General features: G+C 40.7%; 1 protein-coding gene across 4 annotated transcripts in view; it reads right to left on the bottom strand.

The window, feature by feature from the left end:
* The window catches only part of WARS2 (tryptophanyl tRNA synthetase 2, mitochondrial), a 95,588-nt gene that overhangs the window by 40,325 nt on the left and 38,861 nt on the right, over window positions 1-16,402 (bottom strand). For 2 of the 4 annotated variants that reach the window (XM_053890667.1, XM_053890671.1), the window contains exon 2: window positions 4,813-5,066. The exons of 1 other annotated variant lie outside the window; for it this stretch is intronic. In XM_053890667.1, the coding sequence (XP_053746642.1) occupies window positions 4,813-4,878 (66 nt within the window). In that variant the 5' untranslated portion in view covers window positions 4,879-5,066. Of the gene's footprint in view, window positions 1-4,812; window positions 5,071-16,402 lie in introns of all 4 variants that reach the window. One more of the 4 variants, XM_019458009.2, reaches the window with a different exon arrangement.

The raw sequence follows: 16,402 nt of genomic DNA, 5'->3' as shown, positions 1-16,402 counted from the left end.
AGAGGGGTGCTGAGATATCCGAAGTAGAAAGATGACCGTGGCTGCAATGTGGGGGAAGGATGGCTGATATGAGGGCCTGAGGCAGGAGTGGAAGGGTGATATGACTGTCCAAGCAAGAAACAGTGAGGACCTCGAGGTCAGCCCTGGCTCTCCGCTGTCCCCCAGACGCCAGCTACTGAGGCAAAGGCATGGTGGGGGGCAGAATAAGGTTCTCTCCCATGAGAATACCTTCCAAAAGTGGTGCCTTAGGAGGAAAAAAAGAGTCCTGGATTTGCCACCTGTATGACAGGTCAAATTAAGAAGCCACATTTGTTAAACATTTACTAGGTATCAGGCACCTCTCAGAGATGATTCTGAGGACATTTTAGAATTTACTGAACATTTTCATACCTTAATGTGAAACCTGTGAAAGAACAGTAATCCCTGACTCATGTGCTCTTTTGAGGATTAAAAGAGATATCATACACATGAAAAGGCTTTTCCAATCTTATATATTTAAAAATATTAGTTTTCTAATAAACATGACTTCCAATTTTTTTCCTAAATGCTATGAGCATTTTCTTTTCAGTCTCCATCTATTGGAGACTCCACAGATTGATAAAGACAGTTGTTAATTATTGATTTTTGTATGGTAAGACATAAAACATGAACACCATGAGGGTTCTTTCACCTAATAGAACAATGTAAATATGGGGCCACGTGTCTAGAATAATAACTGTTTCAGGGAGACTAGCTTGTTCGATTATACTTCTATTTGAGAATGGTTCTAAGAAGCAAATCCAATACATGCCTTCATACTTTCAAGATAAAGCATGAGGAAGAACTTCCCATCATCCTCCATGAACAACTAGAAGCTTTATGGCCATTCTGAGGGAACTGACGTCCAGGCATTCTACAGGCACTAGACAAACATAGGTCTATTCCAACCATTAAAAACGGCGATGAGCAACTTTGCGAATCATGGTGGATAGCCACTAAACATGAGCTAATACACATTAGAGCAAAGAAAAAGCAACAACAAAAAATAAGGCTTATTTTTGTGCTCAAAAGAGCTAATTATATAGCAAATAAAGGAAAGGCTGATCAACATATCAAAGTCATGAAAAAAAGTGGGAGTCTAAAAAAACCTAAGGTTTTAATTCTTTTTAAGTGGAGGATTAACTCTATGGGAAATAAAATAAAACTTGAACAACAAATCAAAAGATACAAAAAAAATGTAACGTGTGGACCATTATTCAAACAAGCCAAATATAAAAGACATTTTGGGAGACTCAGCGGAATTTGAATACGGAGTGCGTAGTAGATGATCATATGGAATTATCATTAGCTTTGTTGGGTGTGATGACAGTATTGTGGCTATGGAAGAAAATATTCTCAGTTTACAGACAGGCGCACTGAAATATTCAGGGGCTGCGATGCCATGATACGTGTTATCTGCTTTAAAATACTTCAACAACCACAAAAAACCACCTTGATGAGACAAATCACAAAAGGCTAGCAAGTGGTGGGGGTACAGTACACTATACCCCCTACTCTTCTATACATATTGAAATTTTTCTTTATTAAATATTTAAACAAGGAAAGAAAACCTGATGAAACATCCAGTCCATCCACTCAGTTGTACTAAGGTGGGCTGTCTGAGTTAAAGAAGGAAATGGCCCAGACCAAACATGTCTTGAGGTTAGAAAGACACCTGAGGAAGTCTTCTCATATTGTCTTTGTGGGACGAACTGTGGACTATGGGCTGATGAGTACTTCCCTCACATTTTACTGGCAGGCTACCCAAATTCCCCGGAGGGAGCTGCAGTCAGGGATGGGAGAAGGGGAACTTCGAGGCACTGTGAGGCTGCATCAAGGCCACTGAGGAAACAGCCAACACCATGACCTGCAGTCTCTGACATAGACCCACCACCACTATTGGAACCAATGAGCGTATCACATGCCGTACAAGAATCACAAGGAAGGTGACTTTCATTATCCCTCACTTATGAGGGAGTTCTCACAAAGTCTCCCATACTGTGGGCGCTCTTTCTATTGCTACTTTGAACAACAAAGTATCATGTTGAAGAAGAGACCTTAATTATCACAAATTTTAGATGCTTACAGATATCACTGCCAAACATCCTTTAAAAAGAAGGAAAAAAAATTATAATGTGATCATTCCTGGGGGTATGAGCTCAAAGTGCAAGCATTGGATGTGGTTGTAAATGAGCCTTTAATTTCAAATATCACTTAACAAGGCAGTCTGGCAAGTGGTTACTTTGTGGAGACATAGACATTTTCGCCTTCCAGAAGTATGGAAGTAGGTACTGGGAATACCATTTTTAGAAACAGTGTCACATAAGGATCAAAAGGGAGCTTTTATCAAAAATAGCTTAGATGAAAAAAAAATAGCTTAGATGAACTTAAGGTGTATCAAGTAACTTAAAAAGTGGCTCTAATGATGGTCAGCAGTATAATGTTGGAGACATATTTGAATAAACATTGTTTCGTGATATAGGACAGGCACGTTCCTTTCAGAGAGACAGACTGTTCCCGAGATGGGACCCCTAGCGTGAAGAAGGTTAAGACCTATGGGGTAAGGATCTGTAGGGTAAAGAGATTGCATAATAAAGGTCTCTGAGTATTTGAAAAGCAGCCATGTGGAAGACAGAGTTGATTTATTCTGCATTTTTAGAGAGTGTAAGTCAAATGAGTGGATGGGAATTATAGGGAGGCAGGTATATGCTCAACATAAGCAAGTACATTTATATTCTTATAACAATTAGAACAGTCCAAGATTGAATTTGAAAAGTTATGTGTAACTAAAGGCCAACTGTGAGGAATGAAATTGAGACAAGTTGCCTTTACGGATATTTTAATGATTAGATGCTATTATTTTATCACATTATCTCCAAGCTGGAAACACATTTTAAGCTGATAAATCTATTTATTTTTTGAAGATATTCATTTATTACATATTATTTATTCATTTTTATTTATTTTTAATTTTTTTAAGTGTTTTTATTTATTTTTGAGACAGAGAGAGACACAGCATGAGCAGCGGAGGGTCAGAGAGAGAGGGAGGCACAGAATCTGGAGCAGGCTCCAGTCTCTGAACTGTCAGCACAGAGCCTGACGTGGGGCTCGAACTCACAGACCGCGAGATCATGACATAAGCCGAAGTCGGACACTTAACCGACTGAGCCACCCAGGCGCCCCTATTACATATTTTTTAAATGGTCACTGTGAATTTTTATACTAAGTTTTGCGGGTGATAAAATGTACATAAAAATGATGATTGTCAGGGGCTCCTGAGTGGCTCAGTTGGTTCAGCGTCCAACTCTTGATTTTGGCTCAGGTCATGATCTCACAGTCATGAGATAGAGCCCAGCACTGCTCTCCATGTTGAGCATGGAGCCTGCTTAAGATTCTCTCTCTCTCTCCCTCTGCCCTTCCCCTGCTGATATATCTCTCTCACTCTGTCTCTCTCTCTTTGAAAAAAAATGATGACTGTCTGAAGTTTATAATCAAGGAAGGAGATATCCACATGTATAACACATCATACACACCTATATATACCATACATGTATACATGTTAACATGTGCCAAAACATGTCTAACACACTGTTCTTGGGCTGGGGCTTTGTCATAACGTTAAAGTGGATATGTAATGAGGGCATGATCCAGTTAAATTTTTCATCTTCTTTGCTAGGGAGTCTCTTAAGTGCCCTGTCTCTGGTCCAGGCTATCTGCCTGTCCAAGAGTAAACTGATTCATCCATAGTGACGATATGAGTCAAATATTTTGGCTTTGTTCTGAAGCCTTTCTTGGCTTGGACTCAAGAGAATGGACATGGTCTTCCAATTTCCCAGCCAGTTCTCTCAAATCTTCTCAAAAGCTATTATACAAAGAATGAACAATGGGAATTATCCAATAGGCCTTCCAAATGCAATACCCAGTAAAGCAAAATGGAATTATGCAAAACCACTGGTTGCTAAATTCTATCCTTGATCACCAGGAGATTAGTCAACAGTATGAATTCATCAGTTTGAATTCAACCCAGGATAGAAAAACAATTCCAGAGTTACAAGTACTAATGAGATGCAACATTTTGTTATACGAAGCAAGTAAAGTATAGTGGAGGAAAAGGTGAAAAACACTATTGCCTCATGATGACATTTAAAGATATGAATGCAGGGTAAACATTAAAATTAAATCATTGCGGGGCACCTGGGTGGCTCAGTTGGTTGAACGTCTGACTCTTGATTTGGGCTCAGGGTATGATCCCAGGATCATGGGATTGAGCCCCGTGTCAGGCTATACCCTTAGAGCGGAGCCTGTTTAAGATTCTCTCTCTCTCTCTCTCTCTCTCTCTCTCTCTCTCTCTCTCTCTCTGTCAATCCCTCCCTCCCTCTCTCTCTGCCCCTCTCCCCTGCTCATGCTCTCTCTCTCTCAAATAAAAAATAAAAACAGGGGTGCCTGGGTGGCTCAGTTGTTGGGCATCCGACTTCGGCTCAGTTCATAATCTCATGGCTTGTGAGTTCGAGCCCTGCATCGGACTCTGTGCTGACAGCACAGAGCCTGGAGCCTGCTTCGGATTCTGTGTCTCCCTCTCTCTCTGCCCCTCCCCTGCTCATGCTCTGTCTCTCCATCTCCAAAATAAATCAACATTAAAAAAAATAAAAATAAATACAATGAAATCTTTGCATCTGATGAAGTCACTTCAACAATTTAAAAAGAATCATAAATAGCAGCTATATAAACCATTCACATTTTTCCTCAAATAATTTGAAAGTACAGGTTTTCTTGGTTCTCATCTGAGAAGCTGACCTGAGATTGCTGGAAAAGGATGCTTTTCTCTGGGTTTATGCCACAGGCAAGAAGAACAGCGGTCATGTCCAAGATGCTCTGCCGAAGGACAGCCGGGTCTTGGGGGACAGTGATGGAATGTAGGTCAACAATGCTGTACAGCACTGAGCCATGCTCCTCCTGCAATCTCACCCAGGTCTCAATGGCTCCCAGGTAATTGCCGAGGTGGGGGATTCCTGTAGGCTGAATGCCAGAGAACACTCGCTTTACGGCTTCTTTCTGGAACAGAGGAAGAGAGACATTTGCTTTTGAGGCAGAATCCATGGATCCTATGCCTGTGTTACCATAGCTATGACTCATTCTATTTTTTACAACTGCAATCTGACAGTCGTCATCCTTATGCATTTATTTTGTGCCTGTGCAAAGCACTTTGTTAGGTGTTACTAAGGATAGAAAATGATATTTAAAATGTGGGTAGGTTTTTTTTTTTTTTTTGCACTCAAGAACATACAAAGGCACATAAGAAAAGGTCTGGATCCCCAGGAGATGCAAGCTAATTGGAGACACAGGATATGTTTACGAAGAGATATGTAATGGTACAACGTGGCAATATGATCGTAATCTGTTTGCAACCATAAATAGTGGGGTATGGGCAGGAGTTCCCAAGAGGAAAAGATGACTGTGGGTCTGGGGGTCAGTGAGCAAGACTTCAGACACAGAACCAAGTTTCATTGGAGATTAAAGGGCTTTTAATGCGATTTCAAAGGTTTTTCATGTGATTTCATTCATTTTGTCGTTCAGGCAAGGAAGGCATATCGTTAGAGCTAAGAGCTAGTGCTATTTAATTAATTCAGTTTTCTTTAAAAATAACTGCTGATATTACAACTCAGTGTGCACGATCTTGGGCCAGAAATGAGAAAACCTACACACTATTTCTTTTTTTAAAGTTTTTTAATTTATTTTTGAGACAGAGAGAGACAGAGCATGAACGGGGAAGGGGCAGAGAGAGAGGGAGACACAGAATCAGAAGCAGGTTCCAGGCTCCGAGCCATCAGCCCAGAGCCCGACGCGGGGCTCGGACTCACGGACGGCGAGATCGTGACCTGAGCTGAAGTCGGACGCTTAACCAACTGAGCCACCCAGGCGCCCCCCTACACACTATTTCTAATGTTGCTTCTTGATAAAGTTATGTAACTTTTTTTGTGCTTCCATTTCCTTTTATTTTTGATAAAATCATACTTTTATTTCTTCAAAAGTAGTTTTTAATTCTATATATTATTTGAAATTTCTAAAAACATTTTTGTTAAGGGCATGTATTCTCACTGGTTTGCACTTTCTAATATTGAAGTTGTAATAGGAAAATGAGAAAGAAAAAAGTAATAGAGGATGAAAAAAAGGCTATTTTTCTCTGGAATAATTTTGCATTCTGTAGTGAAACACAAAAAATGAATACATGTCAGTAAATGTGCTGTCATTAAAAGGTTCTGAAAAAATAAAATGTGTCATTATCACTTTTAACAACAACAAAATATTAATAACAGCAGCCATAACTTGCTGGGCAACTATGTTATAGGCATTTATGCTCAGGGCTTTATATACATTAATGCATTTAATTCTTACAATACCCAACATGGCAGGCATTTTATTGCTTCCAATTTACGGAGGAGGTAACTGAGGCTCACAGATCTTTACAGATTGCCCATGCTCACACAGCTAGTAAGTGAAGTTGGGATATCAAGGCAACTATCACTTACTTCTTTCCACTAGCTGCTATCCAGGGAGACTTCATCACATTCATTGTATTAATATTGCAACTTTTGTATAGGCTTCAAATTTCCAAAAATTAAGTTACGGAGAAAAGAAAAAAAAAAAACACCACACCTTTGTGTTCTGTGTGCCAACCTTCTCTAGCGTATATACCTAACTGCTGTGTCATAAGGTAGGCATCATGGCTCTTCAGGTGTACTACAGGGTATTAAACTACTCCTAACTATGTAACATATTGCAATTTCTATCGTCAATTTCTGTCCCTCTCCATCCTCATTAACCCTGCCATTATTTTTTTTTTTAATATTTTTATTTTGAGCTAAGGTGATGGCTATGAGGTGGAATCTCATTATGGTTTAATTGCATTTCTTTGGTTGTTAAGGAAATTGAGAACTCTTACGGTTATTGGCTATTTTTATTTCCTCTTCTGTGGAGAGCCTATTGAGGTCATTTTGCTTATTTTTCTCAGAATGGATTGTCTTTTACTGATTTAAGTATTTTTATATATTCTGGACACTAATATTTTATCAATTACATGTATAGCCAAAATGTTCTCTCATTGTGTAGCTATGTGTCTTCCTTATGTTATCTTTTGATGAAGAGATATTCTTCATTTTACCAAATATATGATTTTTGACTACAGATTTTTATGGCATATAAGAAATCTTTCAATACCTTGATGTCATAAAGGTATGAGTGTGTATACATATATAAAGCATATGTATATGCATGTGTGAGTATGCTTTGAAGTTTCGTCTTTTACATTTAAGTGTGTATCCATTTGGAGTTTTTTGCATATGGTGTGAGGTAGGCATCCAATTTCTTTTAACACCCCCCCCCCCCCCCCCATGGATATATCAGACTGTTCCAGTACCTGTATGGAAAAGACTGTCTTTGACCATTACTCTGGAATGCCACTTCTGCCATAAATTAAGCACCTTTTTATCCTTTTGTCTATATTTGGTCTTTCCAGTCTGTCCCATTGGTCTATGTGTCTATCTCTGGTCAGCACTACAGTGCCTTTTTAGTAGGTCTTGGCACACAGTGGAGAGAATCTTTTTACCTTCTTCTTCAAGTTATTTTACTCATCTTTGGCTTTTTATATTTCTCAATACATTTTAGAATCACCTTGTCCAGTTCCAAGAGAAAAAAAACACACTGTTGGGGTTTGTGATTGAGATTGCATTGAATCTATAGATTGCTTTGGGGAGAAGTGATGTTTTTATAATATTAGGTCCTCCAATCCATGAAACCATAATGTGTGAGGATCTAAGGTAAAACATGATGATTATACTTGATAATGCTGTATGGTATAACTGGAATTTGTTAAGAGAGTAGAACTTAAATATTCTCAACAAAACAAACAAATAAAAATAAACATCTGAGGTGATGGTATGTTAATTCACCAGGCAGAGGAAGTCCTTTCACAAGGCATGTGCATATCAAATCACTGTGATGTTCACTTTAAATATCTTACAGTTTCACTTGTCAATTATACCTCAATACAGCTGAGATATTGAAAAAAAAAAGTGATATAAGAAAAAAGTCTATATACCTAACTAGCTTTTAAGAGCTAATCTGCTTTAGATATGTGAGGGCCAAGGCTATTTAAACTTTGCCCTTCTCTTTCCTCAAGAATTCTACATCCTACAAATACAGTCTGTTTTCCCCATATGTCATTATTTTCCCGTCTACTTCTGAGATAACAGCTCTACGATAGAATGCTACATTCTACTGATGTGTCATAGTTCTGTGGTCCAGAATTGCATTTGATCCAAGCACTCAGGAGACCTGAAAGATTTGTGGCTCCAAGGATATGAAAAATATCTTTTAAGTAACTGAGAACAAATATAATCTTACCACTTAAAACCATAAGCACACACGCGCACACACACACACACACGCAGCCCTGAGATGACTGATATGAGTAATTCCCCATATCATAATTTAGAAAACATTTTTGTCGAAACAGTTTGTGGTTGTGAACCGAGGCTGGGGGTGGGGGGTGGGGGTGAGAGAGAGAGAGAGAGTGAGTGAGTTAACATGGAATAAACACATATCAGTGAGGCTTCTTCAGTACCTTGGGATCTTAACCAACCCTGGGTTCCCGATATGGGAATAAGCAAAGGAGCTTTCAGTGAGGTAAAAAAAAAAAAAAAAAAATGATTAATGGGCTTTAGGGACTGATTGATGAAGAGAGAAAGCAAAACAGAAAAACAAGCTCTGAACTTAATAAATGGAAGAGGAAAAGAAATACCATCCAGAAATACTTGACTTAGGATAAAGAGGGGCTGTTTATGCTAATGTAAAGGGCTATGAAGAGTAGGAATATCAAGCTGAAAAAAAAAGACTATGAATATTTGCACATACATTCCTCCATGGTCAAACTCAGGAATCCTTCCCCCAGGAGAAATGGAGAAACTAATTCTTGAGAAAACTAAAAGAGAAAAGCACTAGAGGACAGACTGTGGGAAAAAAGAACTGTAACCAGCGGGGATGGGTCAGACAAGATCTAATGTATCTTCTCCATTCTCCAGTTTCTGTGATTCTATATGTCTACACAGAGGGAATGATGTTATCAAGAAATAAGAGCAACAAGAAAGGTTTTGTTCAATTTTCAAGGAGCTATTAAAAAAATACAGCCTCTAAATGAGAACTGGATTCCTGGTCTTAAAAATATACAGAGAGCATCCTGCTCTTGCGGGCGAGTTTATGTTCCCATCTGCTCCCCCTGCAAGAGTCAGCAGGCAGCCTGCCGGCATGGCAGGGGAGCTCTGCCGGGTACCATGAGATCACGGGGCTGGAATGTGGAGGCTGGGTGGCTGGAGGATGGGGGTTCTGTGTTCAAAAGCACTAGAGCTGGAAAAGAATGAAAATGAGAGGAGCGTGGGCTCCCCAGCGGACAGGAGGCAAGCCACAAAGAAAACAGCTTCAGGACTAGCCCACAGGCTCTCATGGGGAGTCTGGAGCATCGGGCCTGCAATCCCATCGCAGTGTGCAGAGGATAAGCAAGGAGCTTTGTACAAAAGAGGGTTTCATTTTTATCTCAGGTGTTATTTCCTTAACAAATGCCACTTCCAATCAATATCTTCACTGGCTCATTTTGTAGCAGAATCGGTGTTACTGATGGGCAGCTTCAGCCCCGGGATTTGATATCTTCCAGAGGGGAGGCTGGGTGTTCAAATCAAAGGAAGAACATACTTACCAATCTGACAGACGTAGCTAACACCACTCCTGTCTTAAGGTACTGAGCGTATCCAAAATTCACGGCCATCTTCATGTTAATTACCGTACCCAAAAGCAATGGAAACATCGGAAGCTGCCAATTATTGCAAAAGATAGTTTTTGCAATTAGCTAAAAAGAGCTTCTGTCTTTAATTCCAAGTGAATAAAATCCATGAAAAGGAGGCTGCCTACTAGCTTTGACTTGGGTATGGTGATGGGAACCAAGGGCTCCTAGTAAGAATTTCAAGATTCTTATAACCAAGAACTGCTTGTAGCCAGCTATAATAGCAATCATTCATTCACCTCATCTGTTTTAGCTATAGTCAACACCAAAACCTTGGGGAACAACCACTGTGTCTAACCGGGTCTGTAAAAGGGCATGTTATCACAGAGTATGATAAAAAAAGTCACCAACATTATTAACTAACTAGGTTAAAAGTCTCTTTCTGTAAGTCTATATGTGCTTCTAATTGTGTATAAAGAAAAATACATCTGTCAGTGTTTCTCAATTCTATTCTATACATCACCCTACTATTTCAATCTTAGGCTCCCTGAAGATCTCAACATTTTTTTTTAAAGATCTCTACTAACAATTAGTGATTTAAGAGCTGAAACAGGAGACTCGGCACAGAAACACAGTATCTCAGCCGTGGCCGGGAAAAGCCAGGTGCTCCTCTGAAGCTTTCTTTGGCCATAGCTCACTGTTCGGCCACAGTCGGTTCTTCCAGAATGTCCGGAGAACCCAGGGTCTGGGGAGGAAATGCTGACTAAGCACCAAGAAAAATGGGTTCATTTCTGCTCAGAAGTGAAGCCAGATGCTCAGACCTGGGAATCAATATAGTAAATATTAATTCAGTATAAGAGAAAGCACGTCTTACGTCACCCTCAAACAAGAGGCAATATGTAAGCCAATAATGAAAACTGGAGAGAAAAATTATTTTAAAAAGAAAAAATTAGGAAGAAGTGACAAGCCCATTCATCTGTGAGTTCCTTAACGGCATAGATGATAAACACTTCATGTGTATTGTTCGGCTATGAAAGAGTCTAAAAGGAATAAACTTGACTTTTAACAAGTCTCCTGCAGACTTAATTAAGCCTCTTCTGAATTTCAAGAGCTGCGCATCTCTTTTCCCTGTGTGCTCTGTGCAGTCCCCATCCTGGGATGGAAGGCTTATGCTCATACATGTTCCTTCTTGTGATGAGCGTACTTCCTGGTACTCGTGCATACCTTATGTCCTTGATGGAGTTGGAATTAGTGGCCACACTTTCTAGGGAAGGACACTGTGGGAGGAAATCACTGGCAGGGAGGTCAGTCCCAGAGCTGAGCTCTGAGTTTGGTCCCTCCCTCGACACTGGGCTGTGACCCGTTTAGAGCTTCTTTGCCTCTGGGGTGGCCCGGCCTTCGAGCACCCTCAGCCACCAACACCTGCCTCCACACACAGGTTTCTCAGAAGGACAAAGTGTGTCACAGCCATGTTTACCAAAAGGCCATGGACACACTGGTGGACAGCTGGGACCAGAATCCAGAACCCCAGAGCCCAGACACAGACCACAGGACACTCTGCCTCAGGTTGGGACACTGACTGTGTTCTTTTCTTCTGTAGCGATTTCTTTTGTACTTCAACAGCTCTCTGGGCTTATATTCTTCAGGTCTTTCTTCTCTGTTTTGTTTCCTACGTGTTAAACAGCAACGCAGCGAATGTCTCCCCATCAGAGACAGATGATAAAATACAAGGTCTGGGACTCCAGCTCCCAAGAAAGACTGCATTGTCACCTCAGGGCAGCTAAGTTATATTTCAATGCAAAGCTTATATGGGGTCATCTGGGTAGCTCAGTCTGTTGAACATCTGAGTCTTGGTTTCAGTTCAGGTCATGATCTCGTGGTTAGCAGGTTCAAGCCCTGCGTCAGGCTCTGTGCTGATGGTATGGATCCTGCTTGGGGTTCTCTCTCTGTCCCTCCCCCATGCTCTCACTCTCTCTCGCTCTCAAAATACATAAACTTTAAAAAATAGATTAAAAAATAAAAATAAATGCAAAGGTTATATGTAGGTACAGAATAAACCAGTCTCTTTAATTTTCATAGCAAAGGCGATCAAAACTAAATTAACGTACTATATGAAGATGACAAATAATTATAATGTAACATGGTATGTGGTGAGAAATACTTTTAACTCCTAATGATGACACCACTTGCTAAACCAAATCAGCAAGTGTCAAATTCTTGACATAAATGCCTCAATGACCACTGCACATTGTATTTTTATGTTGAATGGAACAGTTAACACAGGCAAGGGATCGAGAAGTCCTCAACTTTTAAAAGTGTAAAGAATAACCTGAGATGCTTACAAAAACATTAGTTTTTCCTCATAAGAAAATTCAAACATTGATCTTAAAGTATTAGATCATCCTGGGGACAAATGATTTTGTCATTACCTCTTGTGGCCAACTAAAGGCTTATCCTCCTAACCACTGTCACCGGTCACACATCGGCCTCAGTGCCTGCCTGATGTCCCGCATTCAGCTGATGGTCTGAGAACCACAGTTGAGAGATTTGGCTACGCACACCAAAGTCCTATTACTAAGCGTGTGAGGATTAGATTACAGTGGTTTTAAAGCGTTTCTTAGTTATATACGCATTTTCAAGTGCAATATTCTCACTAGATATGCCCAACATGTAAAGCAGTCCAAAGAAAAGCTTGGTAGGTGGGTGGATAATGGGAGAGTTAGGGAGGGAGGCCCTCCCTGATCTTTTACCCTCACCCCACCCAGCCTCTGAGGGGGTGCCCAGAGCACAGGTCTGAAAACTGCTTGATTCAAGACATTTTCTAAGTATCAATATTTTGTTGGAAAAAAAAAATGCCTTCCTCAGGGTAGTGGGACACATACAGAAGAAAGTTCTTTAAAAAGAAGGTCTGAGATAACAATGCAAACACCATATATGCTGTGTGCATAAATCTCCTTTCTTCTTCTGGGTTAAGGTCCAAACTTCGTGTGGCCAGTAATGGCCTTCCCAGGCATCCTCCATCATCTTATGTGAGGAGCTGACCTGGTTACTGCTGGTCCTGTAGAGCTCATTCCTGTCCGCATTCAGACCGTTCCATTGTCCTGTATGCCCTAATTCCCTTCTCTGCTGGGCAACTCCCTTGGGTCTTCAAGGTCTAACAGTCTCTCTCTGAGTCTAAACCTCTTAAACATGTCTTCTCCTCTCCCGCACGTGCACACACACACACACATACACACACACACACACATAGCCACCCATCCTCCCTTCCCCTGCTTCCTCTCTCTTTCTCCTCCCCTACCCAGTCTCCACCCCCCCCCACCATACCCCTCTCCCTGCCCCCAGGGCAGAACAGATCCCTCCTTCATTAGTTCATTATTACACATATCACACTGGCAACTTGGTAAATATTTTCTTATTTGCTTAGAAAATATTTTCCCTCTAGAATATGAGCTCCTCTAGGGCAGAAGTTGTCTTTTTCATCTTTATATTCCCAGTACAGGGCAGTGCCAGGTACATTGTGAGCACCTAATAAACGTTAGTGGAATGAATGACAAATCTTCCCCCACCCCACTTTGGCTCCAAAATGTAAAGGGCAAAATAACTATAAACAAAATGAATCAAATGTTCCAGTTATATGTAGTTCCTAAACAAGTTACGTTCTATGAGTTTGTTTGAAAATTGGTTTTCTGAAACTCAGAAACTCAGTTCTTTCAATGGTGGTTAAGTTCCTGGAAGGCAGTCCATTGAAGCCTCATTGAGCCCACAATATTCTTGATGAATGGTTTTAACATCACCATTTCAGCTGTACCTACACACCATTCATAAAATTGTTTCTGTGGGAAAGTGAAATCCAAGTTCCATACTGGGACACCAAAACCCTCAGCGATGCCTCTGATTCTGATGTATAAAAGGTTTAAGAGGGTGATCTGGAATGAGGAGGAAGTTGCACTCAACTACTCTATAAGGAGTAGACTTTTAAAATTCGATTGTGTGCTCACTGGAGGTGGTTGGTAGGTGTGGTATTCTCAAGCATCCCTTTCCTAAGGTGGATATTGACAGCACAGGCGGCCCTGGGGACAGGTGCCCTGGCCAGCCCCTGCCGGCAAAGAAAAGAGCAGAGGGAAGGTGGAAGGAAGGCACTGGAGCAGATGTTCTCACAACGTGTCCCCAGTACCGGCAGCATCGCCATAACAGGGAACTTGTTATAAATGCAAACTCCTGGGTCCCAACCCAGACCTACCAACTCAGAAATTCTAAGACTGGGCTTATCCCAGAAGAAATAAGAGTTACATGATCTGTGCTTCAACAAGCTTTCCAAGTAGTTCTGGGGCATGCTCCAGTTTGAGAGGGGTTTGGGGCACCAACATCAATTCTGAAAATTCACTTCAACCACTTAAACTGAAGTACAGATGAAAATGCTATGAACGAAAAAAAGATACCTTCTAAGTCAACAGTTCTCAGTCCTGGCTGCACAGTCATCACCTGGGAGCTTTAAAAAATACTGATGCCTGGGTCCCATCCTCAAAGATTCTGATTTAATCAGCTTGGGATTTGGCATGAGCGCTGGGAGTTTTAAAAGCTCCCCAGGTGATTCTAATGTGTGGCCAAGATTGAAAAAACACTGTTCAAAGCCAACTAGTACATAATTATTCTCCAAAGCTGCCAACCTGCTAGGAAATACACACACACACACACACACACACACACACACACACACACACATACAGACTGTAAAAATGTGAAAAGTATGTTCATTTGCTTATAATGTACATTTCAAGGTAATAAAACTCTTGAGACAGTTATTTCTTAATTCATGGTCAGAAGCCATTTGGGCATCAGGCAGTACAGATATCACATTTGGCAGCAGGGAAGACCAACAGATTATGAAGGTGTGGTTACAGTCTCTACATTGGTGAGAAAAGACACCTGTAACAACAAGTAAGCACATCATCGTTGATGCCTAGGTAGACTTACTTGGCAATGTCCAGTTCCATAAATCCTTATGGCTCAGGGATTCAGGAAGCACATGTAGCCTGGGTTTTACCAAGAAAATAATCCCACAAGAAGGTTTTGACACCAGAATTATAATGGAGAGAAAACAAAATGATCTCTGCATAGAATGCTCTTTTCTACCCATTTTCCTGCCTGGAAAAGTCTAAGTCCTTCTGATGCCTATGAGAGAGTCTGTATTCAATAGTTAAGCAGTTGTTGGTAGGTCTTATGGTTACTTGGTTGACCAAAAACCTCAACAAACAACAGGTGGTGTTGGCTATGTAAAAGCAGAGATGCTGGAAATTCTTATACACAGTGTAGGAAATAACTCCACGACTAACCCAAGTGTTCTGAACCTTTGAGAGAGACACAGTGTGAATTTCTTACATGGTATTATGTTATAAATGGAGAAAAAACTTCTAGTTATTTTCCTGGCATATAGTCCCTTCTAAAAAAGAATCTCTTTGACTGTCCTGACCACTATCAAGAGAAAGAAGTCTCATTTTCCGGCCACCCAGGACTGCCTTTCTCATCATGCAACCTGTAGACTCACACAATTCCTGGGGATGTTTCAAATACACCTGCTTCAGTTCAGATCCTTGTGTCAGCCTATATCGCTATCTTGACTTTAGTGTAAATGAGAAAAATGACAAAGTCAAGCAGTAAAATAAGACTATGATAACTTGTTTGGTTATTAACCATGGTAACAAGCAGGCTCACATTAGGCTGCCTGGGTTGAAGCCCTGGCCCCTATGACTTATATGGTTTTGAGCATCTATTAAATGGGTGGTTGGGGAGGGGAGGACTGTGATACGTTTATTAGTGTAAAGTGCTTAGTGCCTGGCACGTAGTAAGCTCTAAGTTGTCTGATCATTTATGGAGGTCAAAATTTTAAGCGTTTACATATTTTGATCCAACCATTCAATGAATAGAAATCTGTCCTAAAGAAATATTTATACAAGAACGTAAGGATACCTGGCATTCTCTGCATTATTTCACAGCGAGAGGGCCACAAGTAACGACATGTCCATCAGTAGGAGAAATATTAAATAACATTAAATTTTATTTTTATGAGATGGAATCCTGTGGAAGAGATAAGAAGAACTTAAGTAGAATTAAGAAGAATTTAAGAGTCATGCAGAGTGGGTGAAGGGTCCAACTCTGGAGCCAGACACTGAGTTCAACACCAGCTCTGCCGTGCACTAGATGTGTTTCCTTGTGCAAGTCACGCAACCTCCCCATCTGTAAACTGGGAATACTAATAGCAGCCCCCTCAAGACCCAAGAACAATGCTTAGCCCACCAGGGTTTGTTACATAGATGAATTCTGACAAGGAAGAAGAACACACTTTAACAACAATGGTTGTTACCCCAAGTGATGGTAATGACCTCCTTTTTGTTACGTTTGTGTGGTTTAACTTTTTTTTTTTTTAAGGGCAAGAACATCTCCTGTAGCCATTTTTTTTCTTAATTTTAAATAAGTTTATTTATTTATTTTTGAGAGAGAGAGAGAGTGAGAGAGAGAGAGCCAGAGCAAGCAGGGAAGGGGCAGAGAGAGGGATAGAATTCCAAGCAGGCTCCGTGTTGTCAGCACAGAGCACGGCCTGGGGGTCAATCCCACGAA

This window comes from Panthera pardus, unplaced genomic scaffold (assembly GCF_024362965.1).
Source record: "Panthera pardus isolate Hobbes unplaced genomic scaffold, ASM2436296v1 HiC_scaffold_11, whole genome shotgun sequence".
NCBI classification, from domain to species: Eukaryota; Metazoa; Chordata; class Mammalia; order Carnivora; family Felidae; genus Panthera; species Panthera pardus.
Note: the sequence above shows the minus strand (reverse complement) of the source record. Positions and strands in the feature narration are given on the sequence as shown.